General features: G+C 38.1%; 1 protein-coding gene across 6 annotated transcripts in view; it reads right to left on the minus strand.

The window, feature by feature from the left end:
• LOC129746807 (anoctamin-4) overlaps window positions 1-18,356 on the minus strand; it is a 42,503-nt gene extending 24,147 nt beyond the window's left edge. The window contains exons 1-5 of one of the 6 annotated variants that reach the window (XM_055740690.1): window positions 18,172-18,356; window positions 14,536-15,003; window positions 5,578-6,128; window positions 5,165-5,480; window positions 4,805-5,110 (exon numbers count right to left, since the gene is read on the minus strand). In XM_055740690.1, the coding sequence (XP_055596665.1) occupies window positions 4,805-5,110; window positions 5,165-5,480; window positions 5,578-6,128; window positions 14,536-14,940 (1,578 nt within the window). In that variant the 5' untranslated portion in view covers window positions 14,941-15,003; window positions 18,172-18,356. Of the gene's footprint in view, window positions 1-4,804; window positions 5,111-5,164; window positions 5,481-5,577; window positions 6,129-14,535; window positions 15,004-17,803 lie in introns of all 6 variants that reach the window. The other 5 variants (XM_055740689.1, XM_055740693.1, XM_055740692.1 and 2 more) reach the window with 5 other exon arrangements.
• Window positions 18,357-18,728: the final 372 nt, after the last annotated feature.

The following is an 18,728-nucleotide window of genomic DNA, read 5'->3' on the forward strand; positions in this document are numbered from 1 at the left end:
CGGTTTTTGACGTTACTAAGATGATCTATTATCAAGTATTCGATAATTGACAATATTTTATCTTAGTATCGTCAAAAACAATCATTTTGGGATGTTTCTACGTTTTCAATGGTGCGTTTACTGGATATAATTAACTACTACTATACTAAAGTTACTCAAAACCACATAGCATATGTACCAGTACCTGTGCTAACCTTTCAGAATCGTAAGCTCCAGCACATAAGGAGGGAAGGGCTCTAGAAAATGGAGGTCACATTTGAAGTAGCTCAATGGTCGATACTGTGCATTGTTCTGTGAAATATCATGTTTGAATTTCTCAGGGACTGGGGTATTTTTGCATCGTATGTTGTAATGCAAAAAGTGAAAAGCTGGTGAATAGGGATATGTCTTTTTGCATTGCAAAAAAACTACCAAACTAACAACCCAGATACGGTCAATTGAACTTGCGACTCTACCCGTTACGCTATGAGACATCCAAACCAAACACCAATTTACCAAGATTCGAACACGACGCACAACATGAGTATGATGCCAATACCTGGCAAGCGGTCAGCGAACAATTGGATTATGATTGCTTTGCAAAGAAGTTAGAGACTGTAGCAAATCTGGAACAAAGATTTCGGTCGCATTTACCTACTTCTGCGCAGTACCTATATCAGCACATGTCTCGATTAAATAGTGATCATTTGTCATTACTCTTTAAGTTGATAGGTCACCAATGAGCTGTGCATTTGAAGAATTTAAATTCAAAATGAATCCGTGAAGATTATTGCCGAGGAATGTCTGTATCCGCGATGCCAGGTAAATGTTTGACGTTTTGTAGTTAGGACAAATGTATGGCAGTTTGCAAAAGTTTTCCAAAAGCTCCCTAACTAATCTTAACTCTTCTATGGAGGACCTGATGTCGATAGTGTTTGCTTATAACTCCCATGGTCTCCCATCCGACGTTTTGCTTTAGGACAGATCCCGGCTGTAGGTGTAGAAAATAGGGGTTGTGGCATCTTGATATATGTTGTCTTTGCGCTCTCACCATAAATACAGGCAGGTAAAAGAACCGAATTCATCCGACGATGATGAGCAATCGCTAGCACAACTTACCTCTACAGGGTCAAGTCAGTAATCAAGTCGGTTGGAGTAGTCTGAATTTGGACCTCAATAAGGTCCAGAACCGGGACTCCACATTGGCGATCCATGCCAGTGTTTTGGCATTCCCCCTCAGGGTGGAGGGAAGAATGGGGCAAGTGCTTGAGTGTAACTCATCACTGGTCATACAAAGCCGTTAGGCAACGAAGGATCCGATTGCCCGTCAGGGTAAAGAAGTGTGTGACAGCCCAAAAGGGCAAAGAGGGATTTGTTATTTGTTTATTTTTCATCAACAGATCACATATTGATCCAAATGATAGGTTAAAAATTAAAGACAAACTACAATTACACGGAATTCACCCTATACTATACTTAAAGCACTAAGGATTCTTCTTCGGAATAATTCCCTCGAAACTTCAAAATCAAAATGATCTGAGAAGCGGTTAAACGTCCTTATTGCACCAATTAGCGCTGTATTAGCTCCGTAGTTATTCTGTCGGAGAGGAGCAAAGAGCTGAAGATTACGATTCCTCAAGCCTCGGGATCGCACGCTGAGTTGGATTGCTTCTAGCAGTGCAGGGCAGTCGGTTCGAGACGAAAGCAGATCGGCAAGAATAGAGGCCCGTGTTGCGGTCCGGCGGGCCTGCTGCGTGTCGATGTCGATAAGGCGGCAGCGGCTTTCGTAGCTGGGGAGTCGGAACGGGTCTTGCCAGTTCAGGTTCCGGAGAGCGAAGCGCAGGCCTCGATACACTTCGAGCCATTTTGGTAGTAGGGGCACCATACAGCCGAGGCATATTCGAGCGACGATCGAACCAAGCTGCAGTAAAGACTCTTGAGACAATAAATATCCTTAAAGTCTTTTGTCATGCGGAATAAAAGACCCAGGCATCTGGAAGCTTTATCGACAATGTAGTTTGTGTGGATCTTGAAATCCAGCCGTTCGTCCAGGATCACACCAAGGTCTTTCACATGCTCAACTCGTGCAATTGCCTCATGTCCAAAAAAATAATCAGCCGATAGCGGTACCCGCTTGCGTGAAAACGAAATTACCGTACATTTGTTGCGATTCAAGGGAAGGCAATTGACAACACACCAGGCGGCGAAGATGTTAAACTGGCTCTGCAAGACGTTGACAGCTTCGGGGCTGTTGATGGATTGAAACAATTTCAAGTCGTCGGCATACGCCAGTTTTGGTCCATCGAGAAGCAGCAGCACGTCGTTGAAGTAGATCAGGAATATGATGGGTTGAGGTACTCCAGAAGAGGCAGGGAATTGATTGGGAAATGATTCACTTGATCAATAAGTTTCCGTCCTACCACACAGCAAAAAATTTTTAAAAGTACACGGAATCTAAAAAAACGAGTGATCTATTTTTTCTTGAGTGTAATTGCAAAAAGATGTAATTTTAAACTCCTTTTGATGTAATATTAGACTTTTTTTCAAAAATAGGATAGAAATAAACTGTTTTGATGTAATTTTACATTGCGTCGTGCAAAAATCAACCGGTCAATGAAATTTATGTCACAAACCGTGTAAAGTTAGATCTGTTTGATTTAAAACTGAATGCAAATATTTAACTTCTGCCTTTTTATATTTCGTTAGTTTGCGCACAAAGTAAACAAGTCGAAAAATTATTCGGAAACGAGTGGATCAAAGGCGTAGCTACCTACAGCAGCACTTCTAGAGTCTTTTAAAGTCGTAAGTATACGTGAAATGAAGAATGCGGTTGAAACTGACTAGTTTTTTCTGCATTACAGCAAGGTCAGATATTTTCGCAAAGGCTGATATTTATCCGGACAGTTATTATCCGGACAATCTTTTTGTCAGATCAATTAAAGTGTCCAAGTGCTGACCGAAAGATCATGATGTTCCGGAACCATTCGAGGATACTGATGACGCTGAACTGTAAAAACATCCGCGTGCTGGGAATCATCGGATGCAACAACAATTCCAGCTTGACGCTTTCCGTGATGGTGTTTTAATTTTCAGTTTTGTAAATAAATGTGAATTAAAAATAATGCATGTGGGCGTATTCATTCAAAGACAAAAGCAAAAAACCTGAATATTTAGCTAAAAAATTACAATATTTACGATAATAAATTTAAAAATTTACATCCCTGTGTATTTTTACACGACGGCTTTTGTGATCCGATCTCGTGCATTGGTTTCAATCTAAATTTACACGCCTCAAAAATTACATTCTGGAAAAAAAAATAAACCGTGATAGAATTTTACATCGAAATCGATATTCCGTTTTCGTGCATCGTTTTCGATCTAAATTTACACGAATTTATCTTGCTGTGCAGGTAGCTATGGAACCATTCCAGTAAAGAGCCGCAAATACCGATACGATCTAGTTTGGCTATGGCTATTTTGTGGTTTACCTTGTCGAAAGCTGCGATCAGGTCGGTGTAGATTACGTCGGTTTGAGATCCCATGGCAAAACTGTCTTGCACGGAAGATGTGAACGTCAACAGGTTTGTTGTCGTAGAGCGTTTGGGCATGAATCCATGTTGTTCGTTAGAGAAATAAAAATTGCAATACGAGAAAAATGGATCTAATACAACCAGCTCAAACAGTTTGGCGATCGCACATAGGGCAGAAATACCGCGATAATTGTTAACGTTCCTCCTGTCACCTTTTTTGTAGACCGGAAACATGTAAGCCTCTTTCCAAATGGAAGGGAACGTGGATTCCGTGAGCGATGATTGGAAGATTCGCTTTATAGGAGTCAGCATATGTGATATATAGCGTTTTAGAAAAGTCGCTGGAATGCCATCCGGACCTGCAGAGACACTGGATTTCAGCTTAGCAGTCGCCTTCAAGATGGTATCGTCATCGATTACGATGTGATGAAAGGAAGTGCTCTGATGTGGGACGTTACTAGCCGCAAAAGTCAACTGGTCCGTGGATATTGAACCAGAATCAAAAGTACTACGGAATTTGTCAGCGAAGAGGTTACAAATATCAAGGTCCGAGGTCGCCGACTTGTCTTCCAAAAACATGTAGGACGGTAAGCCCGATTCTTTCCGTTGGTCCCTAATGTACTGCCAAAACGATTTGGGTCTAGTTTTAAAACCATGCTGAATCCGGAGAAGGTAGCCCTGGTAACAACGCGTGCATACTTTTTTATAAGCTGCGTTAAGTTTGCGATACTGGTTTTTGGCGTGGAGAGACTTGTGCCTCAAGTAGTAGCGGAGGGCTTTGTTCTTAAGTGCTTTCATTTGTCGCAACTCTTTCGTGACCCAGGGAGCACGTAGGTCAGAGGCTGCTGAGCGTTTTGGTACGTGACGATCGATTTGACCGCCCAATAGGGTAAAGAAGGATATGATTGCTAGAAAAGGCAAAGTTGGGATTTGACCGCCTATGAGTTTTTGTGTTAAACGATTACAATTTTTTTTTTAAATCCTCAGTTTTTTTTCCGAAAAGTAATAAAAAATGTTACAGTGATTATATGTTTGCCTGACCTAGCTTACAGTGACTGATTTTAAGCTTTCGGCGAAAAAAAAAATCAAAATGTATTTTAAAACGTTTTTGTTAACTTTTCCAAGTTTCAGCCAGTTAGGAAATTGGCTTATTTAGTGTCTGAATACTAAACAATGAGGTAACTCACACTTTAATGCTGTTTTCTATGGTTAAACAAGCACCCTCTTTAAGGTGGTCATTATGCCCGTATCTCCCCTATTTAGTGAGAACCTGTTTAATTATTCTAGCAGCTCACCTTTACACTAATGGTGATAAACCGCTTTACCGGCAGCTTTAGGTTCATGACTTCGGCATATCGTGACTCCGTCCGCCATGGAATGTGAATCTTAACGAAAAAGGTCTTCTCATCGAAGGCCTGTGATTTATCTTCCACCTCGAACTCCAGCCCCTCTTTGAGAAGGTTCTCCTGAAACACCCTTCTCTGATGCCGCTTGAGTGCTTCTAATTCCGTCATCACCCCGGTGTCGTCTTCTTCGTAGCACAAAATCATATCGATCTTACGACGGCCGTCACGGAACATCAAAGACTCTGGATCTAGTCCCTGAAAAAATGGAACACTCAATTATTTAGTAACTTCAAGCAGCTATGACATCACATTGGAAACCTCTTTGTCCTGTTTGCTTGGTCGTCGAGTGTTGTCGGATTGTTCCGAGGTTTTACGCCTTTTGCTTCGGAAACTTGTCCCTCCCATACTGTTGCGGCCCTGGGTATCTTTTCCGTCACGACCTGCTGCCATTCCCGCCCCAATAAGCTTGGTCGATGACCTGCGACGCTCATTTGTCAAACTTACGGTGCTAGAATTGAAGCTCTTGTTGATCTCTGACGCAATATCCGACGAATCCATTGGGGTGCCCGGGATGTTTTCGCTATCCGATATCTTGGGACCAAATATTTTGCTGTAAATAGCGGGACTAAGTCATGCGTTATTTTCCAAAGATGGATTTGAACGCCAATTGGATGTTAAGGGACTAAGTTGAATTTTTGATGGTAAATTATAGGATAGCATACCTTCTATTGTGCTCGTCGATTACTTTCATTTGTTCGATGGCCTTGTCCTGTGCCTCGAGCCATTTTTCTACCGGTGACTTAAGCAGAGGACTTTCCATAATATCATCCAGAGCCGAAAGTGTTTTATCGGTGGTAGATATACTTAATTTTAAGTGGTCCGTATCTCCGGCCGCCGATTCAGTTTGACCTTGGTAAAAACCGGCGTTCGAATCCTCGGATATTATCCCATGATGACTGCTTTCGTGTTTGTTGTTGCTACTACTGCTGTTATTGTTGTTCGTGTAGTCTAAAGACGTCGTCGTCGAGATTGTTCCATGCGTGTCTAATTCAGCATTCATGCTTGTCGTTCGAGCGGTGTGGAATTTGTTCGAACCGCCATTCGCATTGCTGTTGTTGCTACTGCTCCCGTTGTGATTCGAATATGGGTTCAATCCTCCATTCATGCCGTTGCTGGCATTCGAGTTGCTACAGCACGGAAAACTATTAATAGTCTGGATGTTGTCGGTGCTGTGTCGCATGAATAATTGATTCTGATCGTTCTGGTTATTTATCTGTACAAAGAAAGAAAGGAGAAAAAAAAAACAATCTCAAAAACAATGAACGCACTATTTTTTGGGTTTTCAAAGTTTGACGCATGATATGACGTCTGTAAGAGAATCCTTTGAATGACGCTTGGAGAAGTCCTATGATGACAACAGAAGAAAATTTTATTGGCGTAGTTAGATTTTAACCTTAGGAATCAATATCAATTGAAATACTATTTCTGAATATTGGAATTTCGGATTTTGAGAATCCGAAGTACCTACCAAGACCCTTTCGCTCAATTCACAAAGAACACACGCATTTGATCGAAGATGGTTGCCGAACCATTATGGAGCATTTCTTAAGAACCTTATTTCTGTCTTCTATATCTTTGGAGACAATTATGGTTAAGTGGGTAATTATGATCGCGCAGTAAGTCCGATAGAATTCTTCGAGGACCTCAATAAATTCTCGAGATCTTTAATTTTCTTCGCTGTTACCAATATGGCATGTTTTTTTTAAAGAAAAATATTTCCATAGTGTAAGTGATGAATCTTTGGCCGTGATAGACTTTTTGAAAATAAGCTGCTACCAATTTGACGGTCAACCAAAGACTAACTTTATTAGATTTATTATCCCAAATGTCAACTGTACACATGTTTTGCTTACAATTAAAAGGTGTCGTCACCAACGAATGTTGGTGTCTACACGAGCCGCTAGCGTCAGCATAAAATGTGCTACTGTGTTCGTGTGCGCTTTTGGTTCCCGGTGCGTTGCTGATTGGCTGCAGCCGTGTGGTTTCACGTGGTGTCGGTTGATACGGTGATAACTTGTATGTTATGGGTTCAATTGATCCCTGTCTTGATCTTCCGAAATGAATTCAAGGTAGACTCTTTCCTTTCGATTGGCAGCAGTGAAAACTGCTGAACCAATTTAGACTTTAACGGGTTTACCTTTTCCGATGTTTCCGATACAAGAATAGTGCCCTAATAAGCTCTAATGAGCTGGGTTACCCAGCCTTGATACCCACTTTTTAAAGCGTCAAATACCCGAGCGTCAGAGAAATGGGCGGGAAATCGATGGGTTTTTTTTTCTCTGGATTAAAAGTGATAAAAGAGAAGACTATCGTTCAGAATCTTTTCTGCATTGAATGCATGTGGATGATTTATTCTATCTAAACAATAAATTTTTTTCTTGATTTTCAGCAAAACAAACTTGCTGGAAAAGTTCAGTAATCCGCATTTTTGCTGGAAACCAGCAAACATTCTCCGTCTTGCTGATTTATCCAGTAGGTACTTGATCTTCATTGCTGAAAAAATAGCAATCGATCTGTCAAATTCGAATTTGTTTTTGTTTTTGCTAATTATTTTTCGTTGCGCGCGAAAAAGTGTTTGACTTCTAGTGATGAAGCATTCAAACCAAAGGTATATTTTTTTCGAAGAGATAAAATATTTCGTTAAGGAATCTAATAATTTATAATTTTATTTCAGATGAAGCATGATGTACACCATGCGGGCTAAAATTTTAAATCTAATTTAGAATCCAAGAAAATCTGATTTTTTGAAAAAATCGTGGTTTCCAGCAATTAAGATAACTGGTTTCCAGTTATTGAGATTGCTGGATTTCCAGTAATCAAGTTTTCTGGATTTTTCAGCAATCAAAATTGCTGGAAATTTTGGTAGAAATCCAGCGGGACAAAATCCAGCAAAAATTTGCTGATTTTCAGCAAAACACAATTTGCTGTGAACATTCTATTGATTTGTGTAACTTTTCCTTTTCGTCTATATACTCCACAATCCCTAGAGTCCAAAAAGATATATTTTTCATCTGAAAAGATCTTGATCATTGCTTAGCATTAGCATTAATTCATGAATGGCCTGATAAAAAGGACTCAAAAAATTGCTTTAATCTAAAAATTGTGCCATTTAGTATGTAATGACTATAGGGTAGTAGACAATCTTTCAGGATTCTCTTTGTCGGAAACTTATAAATTGTGAAATAAGAACTTTTATGGCTAAAAATCAATTGACCTTTTATCTTCAGATTTTGTTTGATTTTTGCTAAGAATTATAGCAGCCTGGCTAAATGCTCAAGTCTCCTTACCCAAGTAACATAGATTAAGCCAATTGGCTTTTTTGAGTTTTAATATTGTTTTATGAAGACTTTTCCATGGCATCAAATTTTAAAAACGGTTCTGTTGTAACATAGGAAATGCTTCATTTATCGTGTGTTTTAAAAGAGCCCTGAAAGTTTTGCTAAAACTTGAATGAAACACTATCTTAAGGGTGTTGTAAAAACGTTGCAAAAGTATTGCTTAAGCATCAATAAAACACATACACTGAACCCAAATTCACTCTTAAAATACACATGATTTTTCACTTAAAAACAAGGATCCAGTGATTTTCTTCCATTCAAGTGCGACATGTACATTTCACTTGGCAGTCACTTAAATTTCAAGTGAATTCATCCACATTCACTTCAGTCGTCACTTGAATTTGAAGTGAGAAAAAATATTCACTTCCCCTTCACTTGAATTTCAAGTGAATGTCGGGTTGTGATTGTGTTTATTTTCAGAGTTCAAAATGGCAAATTCCAAAGAGCAGCGTTTAAAGCTTATGCTGGATTTGGATTTTCCCAATTCTTTACTAGGCGATTTTGGCGGTAGTTTGTGTTAAACGTGATGTAAGAAAAAGTTATTTAAAGGTGTTATCATGTTTCAGCTTGTGGGTTAGACTGGACAGATTTTCTGGTTTGCAGCAGGGAAGATTTAGAAGTCGCACTAGCCGCAGTAACCGATCTGCCTTGGGATTACGATGGAATTTTCCAATCAATAAATGTATGGCGAAAGCTTAATGTAAGTATTTGAAATCGAAGAGGTGTTCTATAAATGTTCTTTTATTTAAAAACGCGAGAGATAATTAACTAGAAACTTGCTAAGAAATTCAGATAAATTTCACTCGAACGTCATAGTGTAATTCACTTGACCGGTCACTTAAATGAATTCACTTGACCCATCACTTAAAATTCAAATGAAATTACGTACGGCGAGAATTTACTACAGATGTCACTTATTTTTTAAGTGAAAATTATTTTGGGTGTACTTTCCTGTTTTTATTAGAGCTTAGGTACCAGTTTTTAAAATGCACTCAATGCGCTTTTAAAACTAGCCTTCAAGCCAAGTTGAAAAACAGTCAGTGTAGGCATGATAAAACTAAGTGACAGATAATTTGACAATCGAGAAGAACGTATACACGCTAAAACTTTTTTACCTCTTTTTGAGATAGCATAATCTGTTTTGAAAGAATTATCACTCAAAATTGAGAAAAACGGGCTATCAAAATGATATAAATTAAAACAGTCAAATTCATCTGAAAAATAAAAACAACTTTGTTGCATCCGCATTCAAATTTCAAAACAACCGCAAATCAGTCCACATCATTAATCACTCAATTCTTATGGATTGAATAAAAGCACACTGTGAATAAACGTTTTTTGTAATTTGATAAGAATAAATGTATAAGACAATTAATTTACAAGTTCGCCGAAATAAGTACTTGTTGTATTTATCCATCTCTGTCTCTCAATGCAAAGTTAATCTATATTTAAGTCATCCAATCCAGAGTCAACAAAATTCTTTCCGGATAAAACGCCTTTGAAAATTTCTAGAAGACTGCAGCCACCGGCTTCTCCTCAGCAAAGACGGAGAAATTGAGCTTCATCACTAGCGAAAATGTTCATTCTAAGCTTTCATCAACCTCCACAAGTTTCAGATGATATATTCAGTATGAAGACCACAAGCATTGGTCGATCATTGAAAATTACAATTTATTTAAAGCGTAACGCAGTTCTGGTTATCGTAAGCAAAATATCCGACCGAGGCACGTTTTATAGAATCGTTTTATCGCTTCCAATTACAACAATAACCATTATAGTTTGATATGTTGCATATTATAATTAATAGCGTTTCCTAAACCGTTAGCATAGTGTTTGCAGAAAAGTTTTCCCATACAACTGTTTTAACAGTATTTAAACGAACCCAGTATCCAGAAGGTGGTGAAAGCTGGCCGGATACGCTGGGCAGGACATGTTGCGAGAATGCCGGACGACTGTCCTGCAAAACAGGTGTTCGCTACGAATCCGGTAGGAACAAGACGAGCGGGGGCGCAACGAGCGAGGTGGTTAGACCAAGTGGAGCGTGATCTGGCGAACGTGGGGTGCCCGAGAAATTGGAGAACGGTTGCTATGAACCGAGTGAATTTTAGGAATTATGTTCGTCAAGTTATGTCGTGAGACGGAATACTATGTAAATAAAAAATAAACAGTATTTAAACAGTTACATAACCTAACTACAGATTTAAAATTCAATCTTTTCGGAATTCACGATTCAGGCAATGTATTTTACAATTTCTATAATCGTTTGCTAAACGTTTTTTACGTTTCATAAATTGTCGTTTGACAATTTCAGCAATCGTTTGGTTATAATTCTCATTTATGCGGGTTATTATTTAGCTTTGAGGCCAGGCTTTTGATGACAGTAAATTATCTATTCCATAACAGTCTGAGATTATTTGATAACAATACCTACTTGGTATTTAAAGATAATTGACCACCCTCTAATCATAGCCAAAAGGAAACAAAACAAAAAGTTGTATGAATGCCTTTTGCCAAGCAAATGTTCTTATTTTTTGCAAAAACTCCTCTTCCTCAAAAAAGGATGAATCCATCATGAGCGTGTATTCCATTAAGGGAAACGTCAAACGAATCTGTGATTCAAGGTCTCTTAAAACCATTTTAAAACTGTTAATTGAAATTGCTTTATTACAACATTTTTCTAACCGGCATAAAACCATTTTAACACTGTTTTACAACTGCCTTAAGATTTTCAATATTAATTAACTGATCACCATATTGATTGTGAAATTGAATCGAAATTACTGACGCCATCTTGATGGAAATTATACTTTAATAATATAAACTAGACATTTTTAACAATTTTGACAATGTTGGTGGTACTATTTGTTGTATAGGTCATAAATTTCAATGCAAAACAAAAATTGCATCTATGAAATGAATTTGCGGCTTTATCGGTGAGGGTTAAAGAGTTGTCCGTTCGGCACATGTGCACACTCACATGGCGGTCGAACCATCCATAATTAACTGTATCGAAAAATGTAGTGCCTTCTCTATTGGGTACTACTTCTTCAATACAGTTAATTGATGCGGGACAAAGAATTTAGCATGTGGTCAAGCTTCTATTTCAAATGCTCTTCGCTCTTTTCACCACCCTAGAATTTTCTTCTGATCTTCTATCCGTCTTTCATTTCAACTCTTTAACCCTCACCGATAAAGCCGCAAATTCATTTCATAAAACAAATTCACGGTGATTTCTCCTCTTAAAATAATAAAAATTGCATCATTTGAGCAAATTTATATTTTCCTTAAATTATTTTTTTCAATTAAAAAACAGCTCAACCACCAGAAATCTGAGGTTGCAGGAAGTTTCATGCTAAGATTGAAAATTAAAATGAGAATATTTTTAAAATATTTCAAATGGAATCTTTACCAATCACCAAATGCTTGAGAGAGTAAGTGATAACCCGACAAAAAAAGCGGAACAGAAAGCTCCAACAGTAAAATTTCTATCAGATTCCACAGCTGCCACAGTAAAATTCCTATCAGATTCCTTGACGTAGTTTTAAAGGAGCTGTGGATAGTCTTAAAAGAGCTCTGAAAGGTTTCTTAAGGCTATGTCTATAAGGTCGAATACAACTATTCTGTTGGATGTTTTATTATAGCGTATAGAATAAGCTTTAAAAACTTTAACAAAATAATATTGGCCATATGTTAGCTTTAAAGTAGTTGTGCTAATAGCGTAGAATGCGCTTTGGCTTATAAAGTAGTTTTAGGAAAGCGGACTGTTAAGGTTGGAATAAAACTTAAATTGTTACTTGGGTTACAATTTTGATATTTTTGTGGGGGTTAATGATTGAAAATTGAATTATTGATTGACGCAATCAAAAAATTTAAAATATTTTATAGTAAAAGATCAAACAAAAAGAATGTAGAAAATATTTCAAAATCATACGTATTTGGTTCATATGCAGGGGGTAAGAAGCGATTTTAGATTGAAAAAATGAGCAGAAGACAGATTCCGCATTTTAAAACTTCAGATTTAGTATTTCAAATAACAACGTATACCTTCATCCAAAACAGTTAAAAACAGTTAAGAAAGGCTCCAATCCAATGTCAAGTGTAAAGAATCAGTTTTTTCTAGCACTCGTTCAATATTCAGTATGTAACATTCATTCTTCTTTTCAAACATATCATTTCCATAATCATACAGAAATCAGGCAAATCCTGAAAAATCAGGCACATTGGAAACCCTTCTTACAAAGGTCCAATGTTATGCGCCAAATAACGTTGCCGATTTGCAAGAGAAAGAGCAGTTTTACAGTCAATTGAAAATCGTGGTTGAGAGAATTCCGAAAGGTGACAGTCGAATCCACTTAGGTGACTTCAATACAAAGATTGGCTCCGATAAATAGGACTTTGAGCGCATCATGAAGCGCCATGGACTAGGAAAGATGAGCGAAAACGGAAAGCTGTTGGTAGAATTTTGTGGCAACAACAACATGGTGATCGGTGGATCGCTCTTTCACCATCACCTCGTCCTTGGTGAGATACGACTACCTAAGAGTTGCGCGTTTCCAGCGTCGAGATGAGAAAGGCGGATGTCGATACTGTCGATATGACGTTCGCCGGCTGGAGAATCCAGAGGTGAAGAGGGCACGCGTTGAACTGCTTGAATCCCGAGCCTCGGAATTGCCGACAGCCCGAACTGTCTAAGAACTGGACTGGAATCAAGGACAATTATCACGTCATGCCAAAGTACTCTCGGTAAATTGTGTGGAAGAAGATGTGAATGGATGTCGGATGAAACTTGGAGGATGGGCGATGGTCGGAGAAAGGCGAAAGTCGGAATTGCGTAGGCATGTACCGGGCCAGTAAAAGCAGCCGCCCATTTAAGATATGCGGAGCTGGAAATGGCAGTTGAACGAGCTTGCGGACGAGACAAGAGAGCCTGGACAAATTTCCTTGCCGAATAGGGAGAAAGAGCCGTCGCCATTAGAGATATTTTATTACTATATGACCCGCCTTATTAGTGCCAGGTTTGACGTGGTTTGACTGCGCAGTTCCGACTTCCGAGTCTCATCGTACTTGACATCGTACGATCTTGACTGGATCGATTGACTGTAGATCAAACAGAGGATTGCCGTAGAATCGTTTGACTATGGAGCAGCTAAACGACGTTGACTTGGCAGATGATATTGTTTTGCTTTCCCAAAGACAACAAGACATGCATTGCAAACTCTACAACCTCATCGAAAGCTCCAAGGCAGCAAGTCTCAAAGTCAATGTCGTAAAGATCACGTCGATGGAAAATTCCTCCAATTTCGTGGTAGCAGGGCAACAGGTAGATAAAGTGGAGTGCTTCCAGTATCTTGGTAGCCAGATAAAGCCTGATGGTGGTACCAAGAAAAACATTAAAACCCTGATCAGAGAAGTCCGATTTGCGTTTGCGTGTATCCGAAATATCAACTCAAACGTCAAATCCGTATAGTTGTACGGGTGCGAAACTTGTTGCGCTTATGCATCTACATATACATCGCCGGTGTCATCAAAAAGCGCCAGAGATCGAGATTCGGGAGCGTTAGTGGAGACATGGAGACGGATTGGGCACACGCAGCGAGAACGAGATTTGAAGAGAGGCGCTTGACTGAAGTCCAGATGGGCATCGAAGAAGAGGCAGGCCCAGAAACTCCTGGCGGCGTAGTCTAGCCGCTGAAATTGGCCAGTTAAAAAACTGCATTGTGAAAAGTAAATATCTCAACTACCTACTTAAAACACAAGGCTTTTAATGTAAAGGTCTTCAATAAGGCCGGAACAAATAGCAATTTCTTCTTCTGTCACCCCCTTCTCAATTTTAGAAAAACCCGAAGAGGGAAGTAAATAAATTTAAACAAATTCAAGTGCAAAAATCAAACTGTGGAAGCTAGGATATTTTTCATCTTTTGTGTTTTTTTTCAAGTGGTTTATGTAAACTAATTCGAATTTTCGATTATGTTAAATTTAGATTGTATACAATTTTGTTGGTAAGAGGTTTTGTTAAATTATTTGCATTATTTATTATTATCTCCCCTTCGTGATGCCTCAATAACAATATCAGCAAAGGATCGTTCGGACAAATTTAGCAGAAGATGAAAACCTTCGGTTTGGTGGTGGATCATCGATCGCTTCACATTCAAACTCCATTTTTTAGCCTTGGGAGGAGGGGGGGAGGGGTTTCCTTGCATGACTTGCAAAGTTTAAGGTGTAGAACATTTGATCTTTGAAAAAATCATCAAAATTTTGTAACATGTCAAACTCTAGTCTTACCTCACTGCTGTTCCATGACACGGTCCGTAGAAGTTGCGAATCTTGGCTGTAGCGTCTGGCTTTCTTTAACGGGCTCGACTGAATCGTTCTTAGTTCCTGGCCCAGAAGCTGACTCTGATTGATGTAAGGAGAACTGGCTCGCTGTTCTTGTTCGATGAAATTTGGCAGTAGAACATTGAGGGTAGTCGGATGTAGCACAATGCCTGCCGGAAGGCGTCCATTCCGAATGGGATTCTCAGCAAGGTCTTCCGGATGGGTGGGGTAGTCTGGAGAAATTGCCGTACTTTCGGTTTTGATACTTTCTCCGTCGGGGGTTGGTGTTATTTTAACTAGAATACTGCTGCTGATATGTCGTTCACTAGCACTACTACTACTTTTAGTTGGACTATGGTTGACTTCACTCATCCTCGCATGATGATGTTGTTTCTGTGTTTTGATTTCTCACCGAGTTCTGCAGCTGAACGAAAGCTTGAATTATAATGTTTATATAATGTCTATAATGTACATAAAATTCAGATTTCGTATTTTGAAATCATTATAACAATCTTCAGATGAATCTCAATAGACTGAGTCGATTTGAGGTAATTTTTGAATTTAAATCAAATAAAAAATATCCTAAATTGTGATTTTTAATAATGAATTGAATCGTTAATAGCTCTTTACATGTTGGTACAAACAACATACTTTGTTCAGCAAAGTTTAAGTGCCCCAAAATCAGCATCTTCTGATGGCATCGGCATTAAAAAATTTCACGCAAGGTACACATTTTGGTCAATTGGATAAAACATTCTTTTTAGAAAATATCTTGCTGGTTTATTTTTATTTTTCATTTTATACAAAAAAAAATTAAGCATCTAAATAACCTTTGTGAAAATTTTATGACCCAGATTTTTTTTTTTTCAAATGATACCTTTGAAAAGTAAGGAGTGTATTCGAAAAAAATGATAAAAAAGGCAAATATGTTGTTTTTGTGCCAAAGGGGGACATTCGGCTAAATTTGTTATAACTTCGACCAAATTCAATATTTTGAGTTATTTTGAAGGTCAAGCTTCAGGAAACAGCAAACGTATCAAAAAATAGCCTTGATTTTAAAAAGGTGGTTCAAAGTATGCATTATAGATGGCTTATGTGTTGCCTTAAATTTACGTCGAAAAATTCCTCCTTTGAACGCTATCCCAAAAACCACTTGACAGAACTTCACAAAAATTTGCAGATATAAACATTGCATTACCGGGTAACTTCGCTAAAAATTTCATCAATTTCCATCAAGGCATTAAAGTTATTAACAGAACAAAGTGTTGCATTTTAATTGATACGGTAAATGAAAATCATCGTATTTTATCAAGAAACTTGAGTTTTAGGCACAATTGCCTTATGAAAGAAAGAAGTCTTCGATATTCATAAACAAGAACACGCTCCGATTTCTATCTCGTATATGAATTACTTTGATCCATCTTCGCTGCTCACTTTGGCCGATGGGACCGTATATGAATTACACGAGATTCAAATTCAGTTGTTCCAGAGTTTCCTTACGATACTCAGCTAAGTCTGATTTAAGGCCGACCATTTACAGTATCTATTTCTATATCTCCCCAATTTTAAAAGAGGAGAAAGAGGTTTTAAAGTTTTATAAAATCAATGTGAAACATGAAATATTTCGAAGAATGTTCATGTTTTTTCATGAAATTTGGCACGTATGCAAATTGTTTTCTTGCTATACTGATTAACTTGAAATATTTCAATTTTAGGCTCTTCTGACTTCAAAGGTTGCCGAGTAGTGGCCTAGACTAAACTTTCTAGATCCAAATTGTCGTCTGTCGTTTTTGAGGTGGCGCCTTAATAGCATCTTTGAATCAAGGGGGGAAATGAAGTAATATCACCCAACACTGAATCAGCCAGATTCTATCGGAAATGATTCCATACAATCCATTTCTTATCACAGCTTATCTAAAAAACGATTAAATGAATAATTAAAAAAAAGCTCTCATAAGGCATTAAAATTTTCCTGCAACGATACTTCTCGATGATCGCCTTATATCCTTCCTTGAATCCTCCCCGACCGCCTCCGTAACAATCTTCTCAGCACGATCATAATATGCGATCCTCATTAGATGTGGAGACCCGGTCAATCTACTTGATACCATTCCTCACAAAAACTTCGAACGTCGCAGTGCATTAGAAGTTCATTGTAAATAGTCAAATTCAAAACAAATACTGTGGACAGGATATTTTATACCAATGCTTGATTGCTATGATTGCATTCTAAACATGCGAGTGCGTACCCATTTTGAACATGAACTCGATTTTGCACACTAAACTTGAGTTCAAATATGTTTACAAATGAGAAAGATCAACACGTACTATGATGGTAGAGTTCAAGTGTGTTTATAAACTTATGTACACATCGCACATGGGTTGCTCTTTGAAGACTGGATACCTTTATCCTAGACCGATTTTTATTGGCCCATACAAAAGTTTGTACTCCACATCCTAATCTACCATTTGTAAGTTGAGTCCCTAAATTCTCAGATATTATGTAATTTTGGGACACCCTAATGCTTATTCAAATGCAAGGTTAAAAAAAATAAATGCAAGCTGCAACTAGCGTTGTTTGCTTTTAATTCAACTGATGTACAATAATGTCGTAACGGACATAATCATATTAATAGCCTGGAGACAAGATGTTTTGCGACGTTAGTCTGCAAAAAATAAAACAGTTTTTAGAAAAATTTTTAGAAATTTGTTTTTTGTTTGATTAATTGTTTTGTTTTCTGAAGAACAATAAAGGTAACGAGAACGATCTGAAAACTTACAGCAACGATTCAATGATTGTAGTTTCAGGAACGAGCGACCTCGACCTAAATAAATATTTGTTCTTGGTATGTAATTAACATTCATAATCAAAATGATTTCTAATGAGAGAAATCAAAATTATCTACAAATGTCAGCGAACGCAGTCGTCATTTCATCATTTTGCTTTTGATATTTCGAGCTTTAAGAGCATATGAAACATGAGATTTCTGTTTGATTTGCAATTTGGCAACAAAAAACAAACGGAATAACAAAGAAAAATGTCGAGAAAAGTGCAGTTGTCCGTTACTCAATAAGCAGTCCGCTCGAATCAGCCGTTAGTACACATTTAACATTCATTACAATCGATCGATTTAATTGCAGGACTACGATATAGCAAAACCGTTTGTTACACCAGATATCCATTATTGCCTCTGCGTTTGATTTTTACTGTAACAAAACTTTCATGTAAGCATACCGTCGAGTTCTCACGCTCGAGGAGAGAATTGCAAAATGCAGCCGTTTTAGTTTTTATTCCAAAGGCGTTATCAAACCTCGTAGAAACACTATAGTCAGCCTTCGTTAGTGACAATGTGTGATGTCCCACACCGAAGAAGACCAAGACATGGACCTCGAAGAAATAGGACACTAACTATACGAAACCTCACATTTGTTCTAGAAGAGGTCATCACAATCCACAACTAACTGCCACGTATGGCTCGTGCACGTATGACATTTTATCGATTTTCTTTCTCTACTGAATTCGTAATGAACAGATTTCTCCCCACACTCATGGCGTTTTCCACGGCATTCAATAAAACAATGAAATTTGGTGAAAAATCTCACTTCCAGCTTGATATCCGAGTTTTGCTTAAACTAGTTGCATTTTATCGATCAACAGTAATTTTATTTTTCTTCACGTATCGCCGCATTTACTTGAAAACCTCCAAACTGTTTAAAAAAGATTTTTTTCAAACCGTAACAATGGAAAATGCGCGCACTAACCGTGTCCGGTTTAACTGGGATCCGCGTGTCGAATGATGGTCAGGAATTGATTGATAATGTTTCTAATACTATTTCCATTCGAAGGATACAAGCCATTGGTTTCCGGTTCATGATGATACATGACTCTACTGCTCGTGGTAAGGTTCAGAACTCAGTTATGGAAAACTTTTATACCATTTCAAAAATTTTCAGTTGTTCACTTGGTGGCATTTTAATTAGTTGTTTCAGCTTTTTTTTGAAAGAAATAATTATTTAAAAAAGGCATTCAAAATCAAACTGGTTTGAATCTCATAAGTGGCCGACAGGTAAGATGTGTTTCCTCTTATAACTGATTATATAATAAGAATGTTCAATCAGTTGCCAGCTGGCCAGGTATATACACGGATGCCGGAATACCT

This window comes from Uranotaenia lowii, chromosome 2 (assembly GCF_029784155.1).
Source record: "Uranotaenia lowii strain MFRU-FL chromosome 2, ASM2978415v1, whole genome shotgun sequence".
Taxonomy (NCBI): domain Eukaryota; kingdom Metazoa; phylum Arthropoda; class Insecta; order Diptera; family Culicidae; genus Uranotaenia; species Uranotaenia lowii.